The sequence below is a fragment of the Falco rusticolus genome, chromosome 5 (genome assembly GCF_015220075.1).
Source record: "Falco rusticolus isolate bFalRus1 chromosome 5, bFalRus1.pri, whole genome shotgun sequence".
Lineage (NCBI taxonomy): Eukaryota > Metazoa > Chordata > Aves > Falconiformes > Falconidae > Falco > Falco rusticolus.
Genome location: NC_051191.1, coordinates 20,199,379 through 20,225,095, shown reverse-complemented (window position 1 = coordinate 20,225,095; position 25,717 = coordinate 20,199,379). Strand labels below are relative to the sequence as shown.

Below are 25,717 nucleotides of genomic sequence, written 5' to 3'. Positions count from 1 at the left end.
CCCTCCCTGCTCTGAGGAGACATAGCAGTCTGCACATCTCCCAGAGCCAGTTTCCTTTGCATCCAGTAGAAGCCAGGACTGCAGGACAGGAGTGCTTTGTTAGCAGTTTGCTGGGAATCTGCTTTTCCAAGGGGACTGGCACAGCATGGAGCAAGAAAACGTTAAGGTATGGCTGTGGGCACATGGGATGTTCTGCAAGCTGCAGGACAGGGATAGGCTTCAAGGAAAAAGGGGCAGGGACCATCGGACAAAGCTCCTTTTAAGAAGCTACAGGTAGAAACGTCCCTTTCACTAACATCGTCCCTTTCACTAACATCACTGTCCCCTCAGAAAAGGAGATTAGGCTCTAAACTTGCATATCACTGAGGCGTGGGGATGCTGACCTGCATCAAAACTCCCCCTTTGCAGCAAAAGCTGGAGGATCAACCACCAGAAGACAAAGCACAGGAGGAGGATCTATCCCTTATTTTCCCAGTGCCGTGCTCCCTGGGGATGCATGGTGGGACTGGCTATAGCATGCTCCCTGATCCACAGGACATGAAGTAGGGACTACCCACTACAATTTCCTGGAAAACGTGGACTAAGACCAGTCCCTGTCTACAAATCCCTCTCCTGGGAGACACGGGCAGCTGCCACTCCTAGTCCCTCTCCAGGTAGAAGAGAGGCAGCGTTTAAATGCAAAATTCTCAGGGAGACCTAGAGGACTCATCTTTAATATATTCTCTGGCAGAGCTATTTCTCTGCTCTTCGTGACTTCCCTTTCCAGGAGATTGCTCCCCTCCCCCTCGAGCCCAGCAGCTCTCCTTGCCAAAACACATGCAAATGGGGCCCCCTTCCCTCACACCGCTGGGGGTTTCCAGGGTCCCATAGTGACATTCCACACCCCAGTGGGCACTTGCAAGGCCAGGTGCCGCGGCTGGGGTGCCCGTCCCTTTGCAAAGGTGCCTGCATGATGCGCACCAGGCTCCAGCTCGGGTGTGATGTTCACCAAAGATGGGCACATGCAGCTGGGGAACATGTTCTCACAGAGGCAACATGCATGTGCGTGCAAGCAGAGACCCATCACACCAGCTAGGAACTGCTTTCAGGGCCAGCAACCAAGAGCAAAGATATGAATGCTGGGGTCTGTGCAGTATCTGTGCAAAGGGATGAGAACAAGTGGAAGAAATGGGCTATTCTGAATCCTTTCCTAATGGCTACTAGTAAACACAGCACCTTCAGGCTTAGTAATAAAGGTCTGGAGAAGTGGGGAGCAAGGTGGATATCAAGGCAGTGGGCTCAGCATAAAATAAATCACAGTAGCCATCAACCAGCTGATGCAAGCCCTTAAATGCTGAGCTTTGTCCCTTCAAACCTGTATTTCAGCGTGAGCCCAAACCCTCAAGGTCTATTTCTTTCAAGAGAACCCTGCAGGGCTGTAAAGCCTGGACATGCATGTAGGACAGGGAGCAGAGCCGAGTGAGAAAGGTCATGGACATTCCTTCAACGCCCTGGAAAAGAGAGGGGGTGGTGGGGTCTCTGCTGAGGTTCCTGCCTCTCAGGCGGGTCTCCTCCCAGGAAGGACGGGAGTCTGCCATGCACAGCCCCTGCGCCATGGCCGGCAAGTGCATCTGTACACACCACCACATTCTCGTACAGCAAAAACATAAACACAAATAGCAGAAGCGTGAGCCAGGGCAGTGGGCAGTGCCGAGAGCGGCTCCCTCTCGCTGTGCTGATGCTCTCGGTGGGTGCTTGCAGTACATCCGACTCCCGCCCTGTGCCAGCCCTGAACAGCCCATCTCGGCAGAGCCAACCTCTGCACATCAGAATGTGGCTGCCCCAAAGGCTCCCCCAGAAGGAGGGGTCCCTCCACATCTCCTGCCCAGCAGGCTGCGAGGGCCACATGGCTGCTGTTCTGCTAGCCCGCCTCCCCGGCTGCGCCGGCGGAGCGCCCTGATCAACCGTCCTGTGGGCTCTGCAGTGCACGGGGCACACATGCAGCAAAAATGGGCAAATCATTCTGTGCAGAGGGAAGGGACTGCTCTTTGGATGGTGTGTGAACACCGGCACTCCTACGGCCCTCAGCTGGTAGGATGCTACTGGGGGCAGCCCAGCGCACTGGGAAGCTGTGGGCTCAATGAGGTCACCAGAAAAGCTGGAAAGACTGAGGGGCTTCAGCACAGGGTACCTGGAAGCTGAGATGGGGTGGGGGTGGAGAGGCTTTAAGAGAATATAGGAACATGTAGATGCAAGCTGGGATACCAAAGCATCTGGAAATGTGGGTAGGCTCTGTAGTGACAGCAGAATGTGTGAGCGTGTGTGCATAGGCATGTGTGTGTGTAAGCAGGGAGGGCAGACCATGGGGATGCCAGCTAATCTGGCAGCATGTGGTATCTGCCTGGAGGCAGAGGAAAATAAAAATGAAGGGCTGTCTGTTTGGAGTGCAGGAGGAGCAGGGTGCCTGATGGATGGGGCATGGGGGCAGCAAGCCTCTCCACAAGCATGCGGTGCCAGGATCCTCCCCCAGGCCAGCTCTCCAGGGAGGTGGCACTGAAGGGGTGGACTGGCTCTATGGGGGGCTCCCGCATCCCTGTGGCAGTGGGCTCTCAGCCCCCTGTGCCGCTAAACACGACAGAAACTTCAGCACAGGAGGCGTGTGCATCGCCTCGCGCTTGTGCTCATGCACCCCTCGGGAAAACGGACGTTGGGCAAGTGTGCTGCCTGCTCCGGCCACGGCCCTGCATGCTCCTCATGCACCCCTGCATGCATGCGCGAGCCCCGGCTTCTGCTTACCCAGCTCTTCCAGCTCGGCTGTCATGGACTTGGAACGCAGCGTCAGGGTGGTGCTGGGTGCTCTCTTGGGAGGCGGCGGAGCTGAAAGGAAGAGAGACGGCATTTTGCATTTCTTGTCCAGGAACTTACGAGGAGTGGCCAGATGCAGATGCCACTTCTTCTCCACAGCCTGGATCTCCTCGTACTCGCGGGATGAGGAGTCGCACTGCTGCAGGATCTTATTGAGGCTGCGCGTGGAAGCAAACTTCTTCATGGTCTTGGTAGCACAGTCCCGGGGCACAGGGCAGGCCCCGGCACTGAGGGGCTGGTGGCTCCCGCAGGCACGTGCAGGCTGCCCAGGCTCCCACAGCCCTCAGCAGAGGAGAGTCCAAGTCATGTCCCCGGGCTGCACCTGCCCCCCTGCAGCTACCGGAGATGCTATGGCTATGAACGCCTCTCGCAAATTAAATCTGTCTCAGGCAGCTGGCTGCCTGCCTGTGGGACTCAGCAAACAGCTTTGATGGCTGCTTCCCCTCCGCACACGCCATGGGTGGAGGGTAGGAGGGAGAAACAAGTCCAGCAGGCCTGATCTCAGTCTCTCGTTCCCGCCTCAGCGCGGCGCATCCCCCAGCGAAACACAGCCCACCCACCCTCCTCTGCCGGCTCAGCCGTGTCCAGGACGGGGTGAGGCTCCCGCGGCCCTAGCGAAGCGCTGGAGGCGGCCAGCTCCGTGCCGGGCAGCGGAGGCACATGGCCAGCACAGGACGCGGTGCTGCGCCGGGGCGGGGGGCTGCCCCCGGGGGCTGCCTAGCCGGGCCGGCCCGTGGGGCTGCCCCGGAGGCGCTGCATGCCATGAGCCCACCGGAGCGGGGACGAGTTGAAGGCTCTTCCTCTTCACTTGGGGTGCCTCCTCCTCCTCCCGCTTGCTTGCTGACAATGCTGGATTCAACGCTCAGGCATTGCCATGGCAACCAGAGCTTCAGGCTTCGCTGGCGCTGCCTGCATCAGAGACCCCAACAAGGGCGGATTCAGCCAGAAAACGCCAGTCCCACACAGGCCTCCATCACCCCCAGGACCAGGCGAGCCCCAGCTGGGGGTGTCCGCCCCCGGCTGTGCTGCAGCCAGGGTCCCGCAGAGAGGGCTCGGCTCCGGTCCCCACACCCCGTGCTGGAAGAGCAGCCGTCCAGCTCCGTGGGCTCAGGGCATGGGCAGCACGCAGCGATGGGCAGCAACGGGCAGTGATGGGCAGCTGCTCACCGGCTGCAGGGCTGGAAGCACCAGGAGAAGCGGCAAGCAGCACCAGCGGTAGTCCCAGCACTGATTCCCAAGCCTCAGCCTTTCCCACAACTCGTGCTTTTGCGCCGTGACAATATAATTGCAGCTCTTAGTGTCAGCGTGCAGAGCTGCCTCCCTCCCCCACGCCCCGCTCCCATCCCCCTGCGCCTCCCGTCCCCCTGTGCCCCACTCCTGTCCCCCCGCACCGGGCTCCCAGATGCCCTCCCCCCAAAAATGCTCCTGCCCCACAGCCTGCCTCCCCACACATGGCCTGGCGCAGGGTGCTGCAGGCTGCTCCCAGATGTGCCTCTGCCCTCCACAGCTGGTTGCCCGTGGAGGGGTCCTACCCTTCACAGCTAGCTGCTCCCAGATGTGCTGCCAGCCTCCCCAGCTGGCCATCTGCAGGTGTGCCTCTGCCCTCTACAGCTGAATGCCATGCGTGTGTCCCCTGTATACAGCTGGCTGCCTCCCATCCAGCTGTCCTCCAGATGTGCCCCTGCCCTCCTCAGCTGGATGCCCCCCTACCCCGAGGGCTGCCTGCTCCGCTGTCCGTCAACACATCAGCCCACCACCAAACTGCCTCTTGAGCCCCACCGCTGGCTGCGGGTCTCAGCTCTGACCCTGGTGACCATGGGTGATGGGGCGAAGGCCAAGCGCCTGCGGGTGGCCCCATGGCTGCCTGGGCTCCCCTGAGTGAGGGCAAGTCCCACACGTGGCCAGCAGCCCCCGGGCTGGCTGTGCCTGCAGGAGCTCCCAGCCCCAGCGACTCCCTGAGAGTGGACGGGCTGCACCTGCACCCCCCGCCCCACCATGGGGGCTGTCCTCCACCACGGCACCCTCTGCACCCCCGCGGGCACTGTCCTCCACCCTGACACCCCCTGCATGCCCACAGAGGCAGTCCTCCACCCTGACAGCCCCACGCTTGGCAGGGGCAGCTCTCCGTCACAGCCCCCCCCTCCCCCCAGTGAGGCCGATTCTCCACCACGACCCCCGCCGACACACCGAGGCAGGGGCAGACCCCCACCACGACCCCCTCCAGGCCCGTGGAGTCTCTGCGCTCCGGCACAGCCTGCCACTGGCACCGCGGGCTGCCGGCACTGGCAGCAGCTCTGTGCCCGGGGCTTCTGGCACTGGCGGCAGCTCTGCCCGAGGCAGAGCCGGCTCCAACCTTCACTGAGCACACACAGCTCTGGTGTGAGAACGGAGCTGCTGGTGCCCTGAAGCCTGGCCGCGGACAGGACCTGCAGGAGGCCTGGCCGGCATCCAGCTGTGCCCAGCATCCCCAGTGTCAGCTGCAGAGTTCCACCACAGCCCCTCCGCCCGACCACCGTCCCCCCACCCTGCTCCAGCCAGTGTGTCCGCACACCCCGGTGCGGCAGTGCCGTGTGTGCAGTTTCTGCGCCCGGAACGGCCAGTCCTTCCCCCCATGGTGTCCCCCGTCCCCACCAGCTGCAGCTTGGCAGCCTCACAAGTGCCCACCGTGCTGTGGGTACGTGCTGTGGGCTCCTCTGGGCAGCCCCGCAGGCTTCTGCACACCTGCTTGCATTTGGGCAATGCAACCCCCCATTCAGAGAACAGCAGGACTGCACACCTACCCTTCTTCCGAACAACTTCTTCTGATTCTGGCTTGCGGCTGACGGAAACAACCTTCATCACCAGGTGGTTCCCCCCTTGCCGGATCAAGGAGACCACCTGCTTGTGCCCCACCTTCACCACGTTGACACCATTCACCTAGGACAGAGGAGGAGAGCAGCGTGAGGGCTGGCTGCCACAAAGAGAGCAGGCAAAGGGCAAGACTGACAGATGTCAAGCCACAAAACCACCAGAGACTTTCCCTCTCTATCTGTTTTTAGTGTCTAGCGCATTTTCATATTTAAGCTGTGACACCTGTGGGGTGTCACCTACCTGTGGCCACAACCTTCTGGAGAAGCTGAGGAAGCTGCAACAGGTCAGTGCAAACCAGTGTGCACCAGGGCTGTGGCCGGTGGCAGGAGCTGGACCTGCCCCTTCCTACCAGGCTGTTAAGGCAGATCACTAAAAAGCGGGCATTGCCTCTTTCTTTTGGGGTAATTGGTAAGCACAGGGTGGGTGCCGGGATCTGCAAGCCTTGAGCTGTGCCACAGGTCTGCTAGAGGTGCTGGAAGAGCACAGGCACCCATGCGGAGCGGTGGGCAGAGAGATGGCCCCCAACAACTCAGCTGCCCCATCCCCACCAGCAGCAACCTGTGGCTGAGCAACTCCTGCGAGGGGTCTACAGGACACGTGCTGACACTCATTCCTGTTGTGGTTTTTAGCGATAGCATAACCTATTAAATTCTCGGACAACAAGCACTGGGCTGTGATGGCAGGCTAGGCAATCTCCAAGACACGAAACCAAGAAATAAGCTAGAAAATGCAACCTCTGTACCTGGGTATCTACCAAGTAGTAACGAACACAAGGTTCTCCGTGGGGCATTAACAGATGGTCCCTCACTTTGGGTGACTGAGGTTTAGGTGTAACGGGGAAGAGGATGCTGCAGTTCAGCTGCTTCACTGCTGGAAAAACCGGTTTCAACTTTTGTGGCTGAAGTTACCCACTTTGTAAAAAGAACCGGATATGTTTGCACACTTTGGCAGTCGCTTTTGAAATGCGCTGTGCACCCCAGGACTGTTGCCACTCTAGGCATAAGATAGTAACTGATGGCAAATAAGAGACAAGTGATTATCTACAGGCAATAAATATAGAAGCATGTATGTTAATGTTTACGTTAATATTTATGTATCCAGAAGTGGAACACTCAAAAGACAGGTAATGACAGGATTTAGGTTGCCCATGCAATATTGATTTTGTTATCCTGAGTTCAAGACCAGAAGCATTATAGCTAAGCTGTTACATGCCACCACATGCTTCAGGTCTCAAAGACACCAGGAAGTTGAGAATTTAGCCTTTCCTCTGTAGGTCTGCTCCAAATGTTTAGTAATTCCCACCTTTTAAAAAAAGAAAACACAAAGCCATTCCTGTATTACTATCAAGAAATTGGTTTCCAGTCACAGGGTCTTGTGCTACCCTTCCTCACGCACTGTCCCACCTCCCTCACCGCCGGCACCATCTCGCTGCCACAGCGTGGGGGATCACAAGTGCAACAGACTGAGATGCAGAATTATCCTGGATGCTGGAAACCAGTGTTTGAAGAATGTTTGGGGTTTATGCGTTTCAACTCCAGCTGGAGATGTTTTGTCTTTAGGTTAGACTGAACCGTTGTTTAAATGATTAAAAGTCTGTAGGTTGTAACATTTGCAATACCTGAGCCATAGTGCTGTTTTCTATGAAAACCCATAGAAAATATAAAAATGAAAAAAGGGCTTGAACTACATTCTGAAATGGAACATCAACATTTTCTAAGATGCAATGCTTTTCAAATGATCATTTTATTTCAAATATTCAATTATTCAACTGATTCAAGTGTGGTTATAATTGATTCAGTAATTATTCAATTTGCATGAAAACACACTTTTCCTCAAAATTTGATTTTGATGAAATCAAACCTACTTTAGTTAAATTACCTCCTAATTTTTTTTTTTTTTTTGAATGAACTGGATGGAATGGATTGAGTCCCAGAGCACAGTTATCCTGTATTTTCTCCTGATCTTAAACCACTTCAGCAGTTTTTCTTTCCAAACCCTTTAGTTTCCAAAGCACCTTCAGCCAGTGCAGCCCAGGGCTGTGTGGCGCGTCCCCAGCACCACAGCCCCCGGGTCCCCTGTGCACCTGTTATTTATTACCTGTGATTTCAGCTTTGTTTCTAGAACATGTATGAAATCACTGAGCAGTACCAGATCTTAAGTCCTGGAGAGACCCACTAGAAACCCGGGCCAGCGACGATTCCTCTCTGAGAAGTCCTTGCCAAGACCTGTCATCTGGCAAATTTGTGAACCGCTTCCCATGCGCTCTGCTGGTTTTGTACACCGCAAGTTTTGTAATTGGGATGTGGTACAGTGGTAAACAAAATCTATTAGATGTAAACGGTTACCTTTATCAAACAAATCTGACACCTCAAATAATGAAATGAAATTAGTTTTCTGCTGGTAATTATATTCTACTCTAACTCTTTATCAACTGCCTACAGTATCTGGTTGCTTATTTGTTGCCAGCAACTGATCTCAGGCTCACAGGTTCATAATTAACCGGATCATCCCTTTGCCCCTTTCCAAAGGCCAGCACTCTGCCAGTCTCCTGGCATTGCCCCAGCATCATGCAACTACAAAATGCAAATACTGAAAAATTACCACCTGGAAGATGCTCACAGCTTCAGTTACTAATGGCTTGGAAAGTGTTTCATCATCTGCATGTGATACATGCACATCACCCTGCTCTCTTCCAAATAAAGAACTGAAATACTGACAGAACATGCCTGTGCTTTCTGTTTGATTTTTAGTCATCCAAACTTGTCCACCCAAATGGGCAGCAGTTTAGATTTTTTAGGTTACTCAAATGCAGAGATGCAGGAGTGGGAGGTTTTGACCCTCCGGGATGGAAAGGCAAGACCCTCTCCTCTGCTCCATCCTGGTGCAGCATTGGCAGCCAAAGCCTGGGTACATGGTCTCCAGGAGAGCACAGACTGCTGTGGCACCCACCGCCTGGCAGAAACATGACCTGAGCACCTGTATTCTGCTGGTGTTCTGGCAGGCTTTGATGTTTTTGCTGACAGTCAAGTGACAGATAGAAAATGTTGATTTTCAACTGTTTGTAACTCAGTGAGATCAGGGATGAGGAAGACGTACCAACATGGTCAGACAGCTTTTTGCCCAACGTGTTTCAAATGTGCCCATAGATGGACAGCTCCTACAGAAGCCGTAAGATTTCAGGTCAGGTCAGTATTGTGCAACTCCACCACCCATCGCCAGGCACTCTTTGGCTGTCCGGAGCTCAAAAAAGCAGCCACAGGGAGATCAACACTGGCTTTACAAAGCACACCAATGGCCAGCCATGAAAGACAAGAACATGACACTAGCCAGGAAGTGCACAGAGTCTCAGTGCCACACTTGCCCGGGACCACCAGCTGACTTGTCCCTGTGACTCCCCAAAACACCCTTGGCCAGAAGGGCATCAACCCAAAGCCACAACCAAACCAGCCAGAAATGTGCCAGAGCTTTGTGGGTTATAAAATCCACAGAGGAATGTGAATAATTTGGCCTATGGGAAAAAAGAACATTTCTGCTGTTGTTTAAAAGGGAGGGAACAGCACATTAAAGGTATTTCACAACAACCTCAAAGTATTGGTCCCATGCTGCCAGGTCTTTTCTGTGAAAGATTAAAACCAAGCAGGTGAGCAAACCCCAGGAAACTGTAGCTCAAGGAATGACATCTTGCAGAAAGCAGATAAGAAAAGCAGTCAAGAAGCTAAAATAACATAGGAGCTCAAGAATGAACGTTATACAGCAAGGCTAACCACAGGGGAGACTGGTCAGACAGTTGCTTGTACTATACAAGAATGTCTGGGGGAAAAAACAATTTCTGAAAAATCCAAAATTCTGATTCAGCCCCAGCTCCTGGTGATACCCAAGAAGATGAGCTACAGAACTCTGTAGCCACAAACAACTTCGATTAAACACTCATGTGAGCAAAGTTTCTCTAACAGTTGCTTCTGAAAAAAATCAAAATACAAAGAGAAGAACATATCTGATAAACAGGTTAGCTCACCGAGAAGATGGTGAGAAGGTTTTCCATTCTTTTCCAGCTTCAAAGCTGCACTGAGTCAATATGGCATGACAAACCGCGTGTGCTGAGATCACAGAGCCTGGCACTGAGGCTGGATTTCTAACTCAAAGAGAGGTGAATGCTCATCGTCAGTGAGTGAACCACTGGTTCAAGACACTGTTCTCCAGCGGGAAGGGCTCAGGACGCTGTTCCACAGATACCTGCAGCCCACCCACCGGCTGCCAGGTGAAGCCACAACAGACGCCGGGCGTAAGATGCCCGAGAGGGAACAGGGGCTGCTGTTTGCTGATGCTGCTGATGCACCGAACAGGGAGAGGATCTCAGCCAAGCCATCCCCCACCTTCAGCAGCAATGCCACGTCAGAACTGCACTCTCAGGAGCACAATACCATCTCCCACAGGGGGAAGAAAAGCACTTAAGACGTAAAAAGAGGAGGTAGCAAAATGAACAAAGCAAACTGTTCCATCTCTCCGAGCAGACCCATGCAAGGAGGATCCCTATCATGCAGACAGCCTGGGGATGTCTGATGATGTTGGAGCGACACAGGGGAATTGCCTGAGACACACACAAAAAGATCAGCTTTTGGTCCCAGTCTACGAAGTGCAGAGATGAATCTTCAAGAAGGCCGGCAGCTGGGAGTCCTTCCCATTCAATTAAACACTCCAAATGACTGCTGGCCCTCAAACAGGGAGGTTTCGGAATAAGAAAGATCAGACAGGCAGTGGTGGAAACACTACTGGTTTTCACCCAGCAACAAAGAAAAATTCCAGTTTCTTGGACACAACTGCCTAATGAGGATGCCCTGCTCTTGGATATATGCTTTGGCCTGGAAGAAGACAACAGATCAAGAGTCAAATCATGCAGAAAGTGTCTACAAAACATAAAATAACATACATAGAAATGTGATGATACTATGTCAGAGTCCAGGCATTATAAACTGCTGCAACTACCTTCTCAGTAGCCAAGTGATGCATCAGTGCTGGTGAGCTGCAGGAGGACTCCCAAACTGAAAGGGCACGAGGTGGCAGGTGGGTCACCATGCAGATACATGCAAAGTAACGCTTCTGGGGAAGAGCCATCTGAACATGCTGCATGATGCTGAACACGGACCTGGTGGGTACAGCTCCAGAAAAGTCTTGGTGCCGATACTGACATCTCTCAAAAATCATGGGTTCAGTGCAAAAGAGCAGCCAAAAAAGCTGACAAAATATATCAGGGAAGAGGTGGAAAGCAAGGTAGGCAATGTCACTTGGGGCTATGCTGATCCTGCATGTGCATGCCTTCATGTGTGCAGGTCTGGTTCAGCATCTCAAGGAGGAAGCAGTGGAACTAGAGAAAGGCCAGGGAAGGGCAACTAAAATGGTCAGGGGGATGGAGCAACTGTCCTACAAAGACAGACTGAGAAGGCTGGGACCCTCCAGTCTGGAGAAGAGAAGGCTGAGGGAAGCACAGGGCCAAGGCTTACAAAGCTCCCCAGGGCAGTGGATGCAGTGAAAGTGGAGCTGTGGTCTACCAAATCCTGCAGAATTAGGAGGAGAGGGCTCTCAGTGAGACTAGTGGCAGATCAGATTAAAACAGACAACAGCAAGATGACTTTATGCAGCAGGCAATGGTCATCTGGAGCTGGCTGCCACAGGAGGCCATGGAGGTGGGCAGCACTGGCAGATTCAGAGAGAGATTAGATGAGTTCCTGGAGAGCAGGTCCTTGCACAGATACTAACAGGACTGAGCAGAGTCATTCCTGTTCAAGTTCCCAGTGTGATGACAGTGGATGCTGGAAGGCACAAGGGGAACGGACAACTGAAAACAGCCAGGCACATGTACTTTCTTTAATTAATAGCATCTTGTAATGCCACTGTCGAGGAGAGGGAACTGGGCTAATGGACCATCAGTCTGATCCCTCCCAGCAAGCTGGTAAGGATATGAAGCTTTAGTGGTCTGCCACAGGGGAAAAAGCCCCCATTCTCCTGATCATCTCAGTAGCTTTTCCATGCTCCTTTTCCAGCCTAAATGAATCTTTCTTGAACACGGATCTCTAGGGCGGTGGATATTACTCCAAATGAGCTCTTAAGTGACATGACTGATAGCACTAATACTTCCCCGCCTTGTGACTGACCAATTAACCCCTACAGCAGAAGAAAGGTCTGAAAACATAGGCAAGAGCTGTGCCCTTGAAGCTCAGGGAAAAATGTAGGGAATGACTTCCCTGAGCTGTTGCAATGAAAGCTGAACCAATCTCAACATCAAAGGGACTGGAGTGCGGCCTGTGTTTTAGATCAACTGGCTACAGCAGCTGAGTGGATCATCCAGCTGTACTGGCTGAGGGGGTCAACCAGCCCTGTAATTCCACCCTTGAATCAACGAGAAGAATGCAAAAGTCTTCCTGAGTTAGCAAGACTAGAATGGGGCAGAAGGACTGTATAACTGGATTAGCCCAACAAAGAATATAAAAACTGAACAAACAGAAGGACCTCAAAGACAGCAACGCACTTAAGATGGTGTGAACCCACTTACGCCTTCAAGGTGATGGGGGACAGCCAGTGTCGTGATGGTGAGCAGATTACTGGTAATGAGAATCACATCTGTATGGTGATTCAGCTGTACACTGCATCTGCTACACTCTGCTAAGTGTAATTTACATTTGCATTTAATTTAAGTACATTGCTGTACCACTCTGCTAAATCAAAATCTTGTGTAATGGCAAGTAACTTCAAGCAAACTCAGTATGAAACACTGAATCCACCGGGTGTACAATATCTAAGAGCAGCTGGTCAGGCTACTGGACCGTGACCTGGGTTCAGCACATCTGGCTGTTCTCAAGCGTGAGAAAACTTACTCCTCAAGGAGATGCCACCTATGTGGAGATCCATGGGACATTCATGCAGTCCCTAGCACGGTGCTGGGACAAAGAAAATGTTCCCAGCTGAAGTCAGACTGCGGGAAAAAGAGAACAGAAAACCCTGTCCCTGTGCAAAGAAGGAATCCTTTCACAGCGGCCAGTATCTAAAGCTGTAACAATGCAGTGTTTGATGGCTGAAGGAGGATAAAGGCACTATTCCTGCAGCTTCAGCAAGCATGCTGTGGCCCATTCTGGACACTTCATTACTCGAATGATGTTAACCAGCGAGAAGCAGCTCTGAGAAATGCACACTGTTATCAGAAAATTACAAGGGCTGAGTTCTGAGGAAAGACTGAAAGAACCACGCGTTAGGTGGTATCCGTCCGTACCTTCATTACGCGGTATCTCTCTGTACCAAAGGAGCCTGACCTGACAATGAATAACCTGAATCACACACATTCCCAGCAGTAAGAAGTTACTTAGAGGAATGTAAGCTCTGAAGCCTGAATGAAGTTTGTTCTGCTCCGGAGTGCCGTTGTGGCCATCCACCAGCAGAACAATGGGTCCATCAACTAGGACATGCACACATCATCAGGCAAAACTCAGGGGGTGTCGGGGGTAAATCTTCACCCACAGGAACCAACCCCTACATCACTCCAGAGAGCACAGCTCTCTGGATTTCTGACTGCCAGTTTCTCCCTTTCAGCATCTCAAAGCATTCACACTGGAGAAAGGCTGCAAGACTATCCAGATCCTAAAATGCTCCTTCTAAGAACTTGAGCTCTAAGCTGTCTTTCCCACCTCTCCCAGGCAATCTCATTCTCTGGGCTCAGGGTGCACTGGTGCAGAAATGCGTTGACATGGGATTTCACTCAAGTCCATGACTGTGATTATCCAGAGGATCTCCTGCACACGCACTTGAGATCTGCAACGAGCTGTCTCCCTCCAAGCCAGGCGACGGAATTCAATACCCCCACACCAGAGCTATTTCCCTCACCAGCCCTCCTTCAACAGACTGAGCAAGATGGACTCCTTAAAACTCCAACCTTTTTTCAGCTTGTGAATCATTCTGAGGGCCTTTTAGAATTCCGCTCAGTAATGTCAGATTCATCCCGCAGTGTGAACGCCTGACTTGCACAAAGTGATGTTTCAGTGATCTTCCAAAGCTGCAACCAGAATAGGCAAGTTCACATAACTCTGGAAGTCTGTCCTTTACATACACAAAATCTCTCTGCCACATCCTACGCAATCAACTAACGGTAACACAATTATCTTGGAAAAACCCATATCCTTTGCCGAATTACATTTTTCCAGGGTAATTTCATATCCTGTAACCTACATTCTTTACTTGCAGACACGTCACCTTGCACGGTCTGCTGGAACATGGCTGCTTCAGCAGGAAAGTCAGATCATTCTGCAGCAGTTACTTTATTGTTAGCACTTCCCCCACTCTGTGATACCTGCAATCCTTACAAACACGGGGTTTGGTCACTATTTTGAAACACTGATAGAAGCGTTGAGGTCCAGGGACCAAAAAACGTAAAGAGACCTTGCTGGTGATGGCCCCCCTCACTGGTACCTTCCCCTTGGTGGATATTTTCCAAAATGTGCCCCTGCGTGACTTCACAGTGCTACCAAGCTGCCTTTGTCTGTTATTTCCAATTATTGTAAATTTATTTATACACAAGTCACATGGTTATTAAGGAAGTCAAAACACCTATGTAAACACAGTCCTCACTTTAACCAGTCCTGCGATGCTGTTGAGAAAGGACAGCAGGTTTGTTTCCACCTTCCATTGAACCACACTGTATGGTATTGATTGCATTTTCATTCTCTAATTCCTTGGTGATTATGTTCCAAATTAATTGCTTCGTTATTTTACCCAGCACTGATGCCAAGCTAAACAAGCTATAGTTTTCTGAATCACCTATTTTATATCCTCAGAATATTAGAATAGCAACAGCTCTCTACCAACTCTTCGAAATTCCATAGATTAGCAAGATTTTGAGGTATTAACATTAGTGGTTCAGACAACTCCTCAGCTAGGCTCTTTTAGACACTTGGGTATATGTTATTCAAGCCTGTTAATTTCAGTATATTTATTTTTAGCAAATACTATCTCACTTTCTCCTTGGTTACAGCTGGGAAACTTTCTGTTCCAAGCACATCATATGGATAGATACATCCTCCTGATTTGTTCCAAACTCAGAGCAGAACATTTCTGCCTTTTTTTTTTCTTTTTTTTTTTTTTTGCACCAGAATATACAATTTTATCATTTACATATAGAAATGGATCTCTTACCAGATTTTTTTTTCTTCTAATGCTCTAAAATTTCTTATTATCTTTACATATTGGCCTTTGATATTTCCTTTGGCTCCCCTTATCAACCTCCTACACACTTTAGCTCAAATTAACCACATTTCCTTCTCCTTCACTCGCTAACCTTTCCAGTAAGAAGGGGATACATGTGTCTATAAGTAATATTTAACTGCTCCTTCATTATCTCACTGAAGTGGGTGATGTCTTGCCCAGCAGATTCCTTCTCCCCGCCCCCCCCCCCCCCCCCCCCCCCCCAATTTTTGGACTGCATTTAGCAGTGTGTGTCCTCAAATAACCCTTAGGTTTCATTAATTATGCAAAATTTATGTTCTCAAATATCAAAAACGGAGGTTTAGAAAAATGGCAGCCCTTCCTCCCCAGCAGACACTCACGGGTTGCTGACATGCCGTGCCATGACAAGCACAGCCAGAGCCTAACCATCAGATCTGCCGCTGCACTTGTACATTTTTATTGGAGCCGTCAACTCTTTTTTTTTTTTAATCTGTCAAATGAAATTAATACTAGATTATATTACCTCACAGCAACAGTATTTCATTAGAGGCAGAAGTCTTCTCCTAACCCACGAGAACAGGTGACTGCAGGGGTCTCTTCAGTGCTGATGCAGCCACTGCCCCAGAAGCCTCCTCACTGCCCCACGTGCCCCGCTGTTTTGGCAGCGAGATCCCACATCGGTTGTTCATTGCAATTTTCTTTTAACAATGCTTTTGTACAACTATGTAATACAGACCTAAATAATGAAAATATCCACAAATTTATATCCATATTTGTATTTCATGTCCGTAAGTCCTGTGTGTACATGCACACATGCTCAATGTATGTATGAAATGGAAGTGTATGTACAAAGGCTGTTGTCTACATCACTAGTTACAGACTCCTCAAGGGAAAAAATGAAGGATCTAAAACCTGCCAGGCTCCGAGGAAGACAGGAGGCTGGACACTACAGATTCTGCTCTCGAGTCCTGGTCAGACAAGGAAGGGTTTTCAAACTCCCACGTCCCAATATGTCTAAACTAGTCCTAAACTGCGGCATTGTCACAGCCTGGCGCTGTCCTACTGACTCGGCGAGCCAGGTGAGCGCTAACTGCGCCGTGGTGTAACTGTCTGCACGTATTTTGTTCTGGTGCTGGGCACGGAGGGACAGTCACCTGGGTACCCTCTGCAGCAGCAACCAGATTCAAACCCCACTTCCTTCAAAGGTACCTCAATAAAGCCCATCGCTCTGCATGACTGCCTGAATCTTTGCAGTTTGAAACCTTCCCTCAAGAAAAGACGTGTCTTTGTGCTACTGCATTTCACCCAGCTACACGACACCGCAACAGCCACATCCCCTTTCCTTGCCTTCTAAAGATAGTAAAGATAGTAAGCAGAGCATCTTCACAATGCATTGTCCACAAGCACTTTCAAACCCTGGCCGTGTGTATATCCCAGGACTGAAGGACGGACATGCTTCACCTCAGCAGCATCTCCAGTATTTGTTGACACAGGCTGTCTGAATGTGGCATAAAGGGGCAAAGCCCACCTACTCCTATTGTTCTGCCAAACCTTTCAGTTCCGAGTGAAAGAGCCCAGATGTTGTGACTGTGCACTGCATGCCAAATTCCTAGGAACATGCCAGCAGTCACCTTCGTTTTCCCTTCAATTCACTTACCTATGTGCACCCTCATTCAGCGATTCATGCCACACAGCAACACCGAAGTGAAGAGGTGACAACAGCAGGGAGAGTTCCTAGCTGGGGAAGTGACAGCACTGTTCTCTCCAACCCTGTCTCACCTAGAAGTTGCAGCACTAGCAATGGTGTTACCTGTGGTACGCAGTGAACTCCAGAATGGAGACACTTCCCAAAGGCAACCTGGAGGACGCCGAAGCCCTGCTGAAATACGCCTGGAGGGCTGCTGGCAGCTCCACCTCAGGTACCAAAACCTTGTCCTGTGCTGCTCTCCAGTAAGACTGTCTCTGCACTTGGTTACTGCCTCCTCAGCCACCTCTGCTGCGGAACACCAGAGGCACAGGGGTCTGCCTAAAAGATCTTGTCAAATGGATACAGAAGAACAAAATGCATTTAAAATGGAGAGAGCTCTCCCTTGGAAGAACAAAATTCAGGAAAGAACAGAGACGCAATTCAGAGGCCACCTTGGCTAAAAACCTCCAGTGGTTCTGCTAGGTGACTTTGTGCTGGGAAAGAGTGAGGAAGAGCACGTAGGTCTTTTGCTATCTACCCCAGCCCATGTTATTGTCATGGGGAAGGCTGTCACCAGACATGGGACAAAGACACTGTATGTGGCAACCAGAAATACTGTCCTGGAAGGTTTGCTGCCTGCCCTCAGGTTTGCCAGTGTTGTGGAAAGATTGTGGGACTCCCCTGCCCTGATTACTACCCCTTGTTGCTCATCCAGGTGGGTAACAGCGATACACCCATGACAAACCCTGAGCAGCTCAAAGGTGACTGCAGGGCTTTGGGGTCAAGGGCGATGGAGACACAGCAAGACTGTGTTCCAGCTGTGTTCTCCACAGAGCCTGCCCCCAGTAACTCTTCTGTTTGAAATGAAGACCCACTGTGAAGTGCACACATCTGCCAGATTGATGCCTGGCCATGCAGCGGATGCTGCAGGCTGCGATTCAGCTTCCTTGATCCTGGTGTCTCGCTGGAGGATGATGGAAGACTACCAGGAAAAGAAAGACCCTGTGTAACCATGAGAGGGAAGAACACCTTTGCAACCATGCTTACTGATGTGGAGAGAAGGGTTTTAAATTAGGGTCATCAGAGAGTGGGGACCTAAGCCCAGAGATAAGAGAGGAAGGTATGGAGGAGGTATGCCAGTAAAGGTCCACAAGAGGACATTCATTTTCTTGTCCAGAGGACTGGGTATTCAGACCTTCCTTCGGTTCACAGAGCATGGACAACAAACATGAAGAACTGCAAGCCCTACTGCAGTCACAGGGCCATGATGTGGTCTGACTCAGAGACTTGGGATAGCATGCCTTGATCAAGATGTGGCCACAGCTGCCTACAGGGTGTTCAGGGAAGACAGGTGGGGAGGAAAATTGTCTCCGTGTGATGGAGCTCCCAACTGCACAGAGCTGCAATGTAGGAGCACAGACATGCCTTCTGAGAGTCTCTGAACCTAGGCTATGAGCAGGAGGGATGCTGGGTCTGTTACCATCACCCAAGAGGAGGTGGTGGGTGTGGTTGTCCATCAACAAATACTGGAAGTCTTGCAAGCCTTCATCCTCTCCAGGATTTCAATGGTCCAGACTTCTGCTGGGAAGGAAATGGATCACTGGCCAGGGAATCCACGAGGCTCCGAGACTGCTGGTGACAATATCCTAACACAAACACTGGCTGCTAGAGGTGACCACCTGCTTGACTTGCCCTGCTTTTTCCAACAGGGAAAAAACTGGTGACAAATGTGGTCAACAGGGCAGCTCAGGTTGCAGCAACTGCGAGGTGGCTGCACTGAGCTCCTGGAGGAAGGCTTGAAAGGTGAGTAGCAGAGCTGGGATCCTGAGGTTCAGGACAGACTTCAGCTTCCTGAGAAGCAGCCCAAGAGGGAAGAGGGTGCTGGTCATTGAAGAAAAATTTCTGAGATCTCAGGAACAACCCACCCACCCTGTCATTTAGGAAGACCGGGTATTTTTGCAGGTTAGTGTGATAAGGTATCAAGCTTCTTAATGAACTTAATAAACTGCAAGAAGGAGAAACACTGACAGGTACGCAAACAATAAAACCAATGCTCAAGCACCAGGGACAATATCAGGAAGACCAAAGCCCAGCTGCAGCAAAGACTTTCAAAAGACGTTAAGCAGAACAAGGATATCTTCTAGTGGTACACTGGCACCAAAAGGAAGTTCAGGGAAAATGCGAGTCTGCTGATGTAAAATCAGTCATGGAAAATACAGACATGACCAAAGTGTTTAATTTTGGTTTATGTTTCAGCGTTCATGGATAAAGCATGCTCCAGATCTCGAAGTGTAGTGGATAATGTAAGATGGGCAGCTACTAGTGGGGAAGCAACAGGTTGGGGACTTCTTAAAAGGGCAGCTGCATCCATTGGAGTAGGTTGAGAGGGGGACCACAAAAATGATCAGTGGGATAGAACACCTCTCCTATAAGGAAGAAAAACCTCCTCACAGAGAGGAAGGCAAACTGCATGCTGGGCAACATAACACACAGCCCGGTCAGCAGATTGAGGGACATTATCACCCTTTTTACTCAGCACTGGTGAGGCTGCACCTGTAACATTTTTCAGTGTTCAGTTTTTGGCCACTGAGTTCAAGAGAGATGGGGAGAAATTGAAGAGGTCCAAACCCAGATTGCACGACAAAAAAAAAGCAAGCAGTCTACAACTGCTCGCAGGGCACTTACAGAGATGGCAAAACCAAACTCTTCCTGGAAGTAGCAGATCATGTAGTGAATGTGGCCAACAGCTACAAACTGTGGTTTGGGAGCTTCAGGCTGGATTCGGACTTCAGCAAAACCAAATATCTCCCAGGAGCGCAGTGCAGCCCCAGAACAGGCCACCCAAAAGTCTGCAGCACCACCATCCTGCAGAAGGTTTCTAAGGCTTGGCTGGACAGATCCACAGCTGACCTAATGTAGTCCTTCTCAGAGAACCCTTCCAACTAGCACTTCTATGACTGTACAGAGAAGAGAACATACAGCTGTGGGTTCAAAAGCTGGCTCAGGAGGATAATCAGCCCAAACTTACGATTTCACTGTAAAACAGAGGAATTCATTGATAGAAAAACCCTCAAAGATCCCCAGAGAGCCCTCACAAGGAGCGATGGGACAATATTCTCTCCATTTTCCCACCAAAAGTTATTTGGAAACTGTACTGAGACACATGCTTGGGGAACTATGGAGAAAATCCCTCCATTTTAGGATGTAAAAAAGACTCATCTCATGTGTAACAGGAACACAAGTTTCTACAGTGGATAAGGATTAGACTCAGGCTGAAAACAGGGCCCACCAAGGCACAAAAACCCATCTGCTAATTGTCTTTCTGTTATTAAAAGGAGTATTTCTCACAGGAAATGAACAGTCTCCATCTGACATCTAGGCCACTGACAGAAAAGCTGTGCAGTTTCCAGAGGCATCTAAGAAAAAACATCTGGGAGACTGGAGATGCTGCAGAAGTGCACTGGGAAGCCAAACAGAGGTAGCTGCAGTGATAGGGGGAGTAAAAAACCTGCATGTTCATGGCAGAGACTGGTCATGTCCTGCCACCATTGAAGGTATGGCTGATGGAGGCATCTCTAGCAACACAGTCACAGTATGGCTTTCAGGACTTAACAGAATAAAGCCAGGCCTCCACGTGTACCACAAGGTCTGGGGTATGGTAAAACACTCTCGCCTACAGCCATATGGCTCAACACACCTAGATGTGATGGGCTCCGCAGTGATGAACCAGAGGAAAGTCTTAGAGCTATTTAAGTTCCTGGTCCACCATGAACTGGCGATGACTTCTGTGAGACAGATGGACTCCAAGTCAGCGCCCTGGACACAGAGGGTACAAACCAGATCTCTTTTTGAGGCCATGGAAACACCATGCTCAAAATCATGTTCAAAGACTGAATCTACAAATGAAAGCACTGTGTCCAGGAAAGGCTTCCTTCTCCTGTGTCTGCTGCTGGAGGACAGCAGAGGACAAACTCACAGCAATCTCAGTGTTACTTTGGAGTCTGCAGAGAGATTAACAACTCAGAGCATACAGACACCACAGAATTCTCTGACTTCATGTTGAAGAGGCATCGCTGATTTGTTGTCAAGGCTTTGCCACCCATAAACCAGAGAAGTATCAGTGGCTGTTGCACACACAGCTATACCCATAGTGTTGACAGCACTCAGACTCCAGCAGTTCCTTTGAGAGAAACCCCTGGCAGCACAGAGAACAAAACCCAAACGCTCCAAGCTGCCGCTCCATGCCTGGTATTTCTGACACACAGTCCTATAAAATAATGTCCCTTTTGCCAAGAAACCACAGTGCTGGGATTCACCTGACAGAACGTGCTGTCCACAAAATGGGCACCTACACCAGGAAAAGTTGCCCTGAGATCCCTGTCTGGTCAGGGGAGAGCTAGTCAGCGAATCCACCACATCTGTCACATCTTAAGGCAAACCCCAGGCTAGGTCAGATGAATTCACTACTCCCCGAATTCCATCTCCATGTTTATTTGGCCTCCACAGGCAGAACTGGCAGACTAGACACAGGTAGGTGCAGGCACCCAGGTAACTGAAGCCTGAAGTGAGATGAGATCAATCCCACTGTAGATATCTACCAAAGGCTGTGTACTGAGATCAACTGTGGTGTTGCAGCAGCCCTGTGGATTGCAGGACCACAGCAGTATTTAGGAAATTGAAGTGTCCCACAGATAGCTGGCACCTGGATGTTGGAATGTGAACAAGAACACTAACAAGCCGGTGTTAACGAAGCCAACCAGAGAAAAGCTGCCACTTGGCTTCACGTTAGAGCTGTTCTCCAACCACTCTGCTCGGAGTGCATATGATGGAAATGCAGCTAAAAGAGATGCTGAGTAAACTTTGAGTTACTTATCTAGCTATTTCTATACGTAGAAATACTGTGGGAGAGAGGGTGAGGGGTGGTGATCTCAGCACTGGAAGATCAAGGACAAAGCTTGATGCCTCTGATCCACCTGCCCTAAGCAAGCAGAAGCCCTGGGAATTTTCTGTCCTTTCTCACTGCTGGCACAGCCCATGTCAGCCAACACAACAGGCTAGTCTGCCCATGGCTGATCTGAATCACACTCATGTAACAGATGGGGAAGGTTAGTCACCAGGAAGAAAGGGCAGCCTGCTTATCGGTGATGAAACCACCATCTTTCTTTAGAAGGTCTGATGATACAAACTAACTTCACTTGGTTCATGTATTTGTTTTAGCCTAAGAATCTGCAAAATAGGATCCTTTGGTTGCTCGATCAGCAGACAACAAAGATGCCAAGCGGTTACTGCTGGAGATTCACCCGGACTTCTTTTCTTGAAACCCAGGCAGATGCAGATTTTGGAAGTCTCTGTGCTTTTGCTAGGTAAATGAACAAAGCAGTGAGCATGCCCATCAGAAACCACAAGCAGATGTACAGTTTGAGCCTGACAGAGCAGCCACGGAGAGGTCAAAAAAGGAAATGGCGAGGCAGGGGTTACAAAGTAAACAAAGGGGTTATATAAAGTAAATTAAACACAAAAGGCCAAGAGCAAGCAGCAGTTCATGGGAAAATGCTGAAGGCCTGCAAGACAAATGCAAGTAACTCGACCAGATCCCCTTGCAGACCCTTGCCAATGTTCTGCCTGTTTTCTGCCTTCAGCCAGCCCAAAGCTCAGCAGTAAAGCAGGAAGCCTCTGTCCAGGCTCCTAACAGAGAGAGGCACAAAGAGGAAAGAGGTGCAGGATGCAATCTCTCTGCCCTCTTGTGTGTTATGCAAAATGACCTGAGCATCCCCACTGTCTTGCAGGCTTTATTCTCCTTGAGGCAGAATTCCCTCCCTGTGGGCATAGCACTAATCAGGTCAGGACAACCAGGTCTGGGCATCTGACAGCTCCCCTACAAGCTTACCATCTAGGCAGTACACAAAATCTTCAGTAGTAATAAAACTGGGATCAGATTTCCATACATTGCAGCAAGCAGGGGCTGAGTCAACACAAAAAGCAGGAGATTTAGCACCAGTGACCACTCCACATGGTTTGCTGGGATTAAAAAATGAACCTCTTTACTCCAGTATGAAGAGAAGGCTTAAGTATCTAGACTTCCTGAGAGAGAGGATTTGAAGCATGACAAAAGAGAGAAGAAAAAGCAACAAGTCCAGAAGGTGAGAAAAAAAGAGATGGTATCTCTGCAGAAGGAGAGGAAGGGCCAGATATTCCAGTCTATTATGGTACTTTAGAGCTAAAACACTTGGAAGACTGGGGTCTTGGCTGGTGTAAGGGCCTCGGCTTTAACTGTGAGGGCAAAATTATAAACGTGCTTCTTCTGATGCTTTCATTTCTGTTGGTAGGTGGCATTGTAGGATTGAGGTTACATCTCTCCACAGCTCCTGGCTCCCTCTGCTACAGCTCAGAGCCAGAAGACAATCCAAGGTGGAGAAGCATAAGGATGCTGGGCAGCCTGGCAGCAGGGATTTCCGTTAAAGCTGTGATCAGCAGGAGATACATTCCAACAGAGAGGGGTGAGCAGGCAGTAGCAGCTGCAGAAGGGATGGGTTGTGATTAGGTGGATTAGGCGATCAAAGGCTAATCACCACAGTCATAACAGAGCAGAGCCACAATGAGAGCTGGGGGCACCCCTATGACCTGATCAGTGTCAGTGGGGCACCCTGGCTCAGCTACCCCAGCCCCCCTGCAGCAGAGGGACAGTCCCTGCTCTGTGTTCCAGACCCACGGGATAAGCTGATGGGAGAGGATCTCTCCAAGTCACCCTGCAGACTGAGGGCAACTACTGCCTCCAGGGGTATGGGACTCATTATGGGATGCCAGAAAGTGCATTCTGGGACTGTGCCAGACCTACTGAGATGCTCGGTGCAAGAACAAAGGCAAGAAAAGGGAGGGATGATGAATCAGGCAAGAACAAGCACAGGAGAACAAAGCACAGGGGTGGAAGAGGCCAGCTGAATACCAGGTTGCTGTCAGTCCGCTTGCCTGGCTATGCTCTGCGCTCGGCCACCACAGTCTGACATGTCTTGTCACTGCACTGCCTCTGTTGCCATCCTTCTGGGTGAGGGTGCGCTCCGTACTGTGTACCTCTGTGTGCATGTGCATGAAGGTATAGCTGCCAGCAAGTGGGGAAAGGGCTGTGGGTGGTAGAGTCCCATAGGTGTTGGGGTGCCAGCAGCTCCGGAGACCGGACTGCCTGCGTATCATATGTCGATGCATGTGTAGGTGCATTTAATTTGTGTGGAATCATCAAGCTGGACTGGCCAGTGAGTAGGATAAGAGGCTTGGAGCCAGGGATCAGAGAGTCATAGACCTGGGGCAGATACTGGAAAGACTGGGGGTCTGGGAATTTCTGCTGGAGGGACCAGACTGACCAGTGGGTTTGAGAGCTACTGGTAAGGCCCAGTGTCTGGAGCAGCTGCCAGGGACACTGGTTTGTGTTTGTGCGTGCCTGTGCATTAGGCAGCTGGGGAGACCCAGGACTGGAAACCAGCTGGCGGACAGACCAAGAATCTAAGGCCTGGGGAATCCTGTGCACGCGTGTGTCAAGAGATCCAAGCACCAGTAAGTGGGTCTCGGAGGTTTACATGCTCAAGATGCCAGCAACTTGAGGGGAGACTGGGGGAGCTAGGGGCCAGCTACTGGGCAGACTGGGGGTCCAAGGCTAGCTACTAGAGGGATCCATATTGTATATACATATACATATATGTATACATTCTCTTCTGACAGGCTTTCATTGTGATCAGTTGGGGAAGAACAGGGTCAGGTCATTTGTGCTGTTTGTGTTTGCATGATGCTGTGTTTTCTGATCCACGTGGCAGGCTGTGTGCTTATGTGTATATTGTGCTATGTGCATGTGTCCCCATTGGGAACGCATGTTCCAAACAGGGGAACATGGAGAAAGTATCAGGTGAGGACACCAATGCTCACCAAATGAGCATCCTGAACTCCATACAGCCATCCCATGGATCCCACTGGCAAAGCCACCCCAACCTGCCAACAAAGCAGGCTCAGCTGGTCCAGGCCAGTCATGCCCTCCATTCATACAGAAGGTGCTGCAGAGAAATGGAAGGCTAAAAGGCTGGGGCAGCTGCATGGCACAGCAGGCTTGGCCAGAGGGCTGGGATGTTGCAGTTTCAACACCGTACAAGTCAGTCAGGTCCCGTACTACAGTTATTGTAGGTTGGTATTAATTAATGAAACAGCTTCAATGCTAAATGCTGAATTTGCCTGAAGCTCTGCTCCCATGTCAGGGGCAGATTCCCCTCTGCAGGTCTCCTTCTCTGGGTGATCTTTGCTGTCTCTTTCAAGTCACCATCAGTTGGACTCCCAGGTCTAACCTGTCAGGTAGCTCTGCTCACTCCTCGTGACAATGCCCCACAGAAACACATCTCACTCCTTCCTGCAAAGGGGAGCCTCGCGGAGGAACGGGAACTGCTGGAGCACCCACCGGACTGCCTCCAGCACCCATGGCCACCCCTCTCCCAGCTGCTGAATTAGTGTGAGGAAGACTAGGGCAGGTCAGGACTTGCTTGGAGCTGTAAGCAGTGTCCCTGCCACCTGTCCTTGCATGAAAGAGCCATTCTGTGGTACTGGAGGAGATGCTCCACACCACCGGACAAGGTCAGCTCTCACAAGGTCAGTTTAGTGTCACTAAACACTTCTCTGCCTGCAAACATGTCTCAGGGCTTTCCACCTGTACTTTGTTATCTGAATTTGCTAACTCCAATGTGAAAGCAGCTTACATGTATCTGGCTGTCTAGCACTGATCTCCAATACCAAGATATCTTTAAAGCTAAAAAACTAAAGATTAATTGCAGCAAGAGATGGTCTCAGGCTACAAGTCACAAGGCTAGAAATGAAGTCTCAAACTTAAAATGCCCATGCACCTTCTACCCAAATTTAACACCTCTCTAATCCACACACTTGCACAGGATGATCAAAGTGGTCCCAGACCTGTACAAGGCTTCAAGCTATAACACATCTCCCTTTCCTAATACTGCCCTCCAATGTGGCTGTACATTAAGGCAAAGCTGCTGTGCTCATTCTAAACCCACCTCCAGCTTCCCTTCCCAAGGAAACCGCACATGCTTATTGCTCCACTTGCCAAAGACTTAATGATCATGCAGCCACAAGGGAAGTCAGCTCAGC

The 25,717-nt window shown here is 50.5% G+C and overlaps 1 protein-coding gene across 1 annotated transcript in view; it reads right to left on the bottom strand.

Moving 5' to 3' along the window:
• Nucleotides 1–25,717, bottom strand: part of SHANK3 (SH3 and multiple ankyrin repeat domains 3) — a 370,723-nt gene that overhangs the window by 43,488 nt on the left and 301,518 nt on the right. Inside the window, exons 19-20 of the mRNA XM_037388277.1 lie at nt 5,625–5,760; nt 2,776–2,856 (exon numbers count right to left, since the gene is read on the bottom strand). Of these exons, the coding sequence (XP_037244174.1) occupies nt 2,776–2,856; nt 5,625–5,760 (217 nt within the window). The remainder of the gene's footprint in view (nt 1–2,775; nt 2,857–5,624; nt 5,761–25,717) is intronic.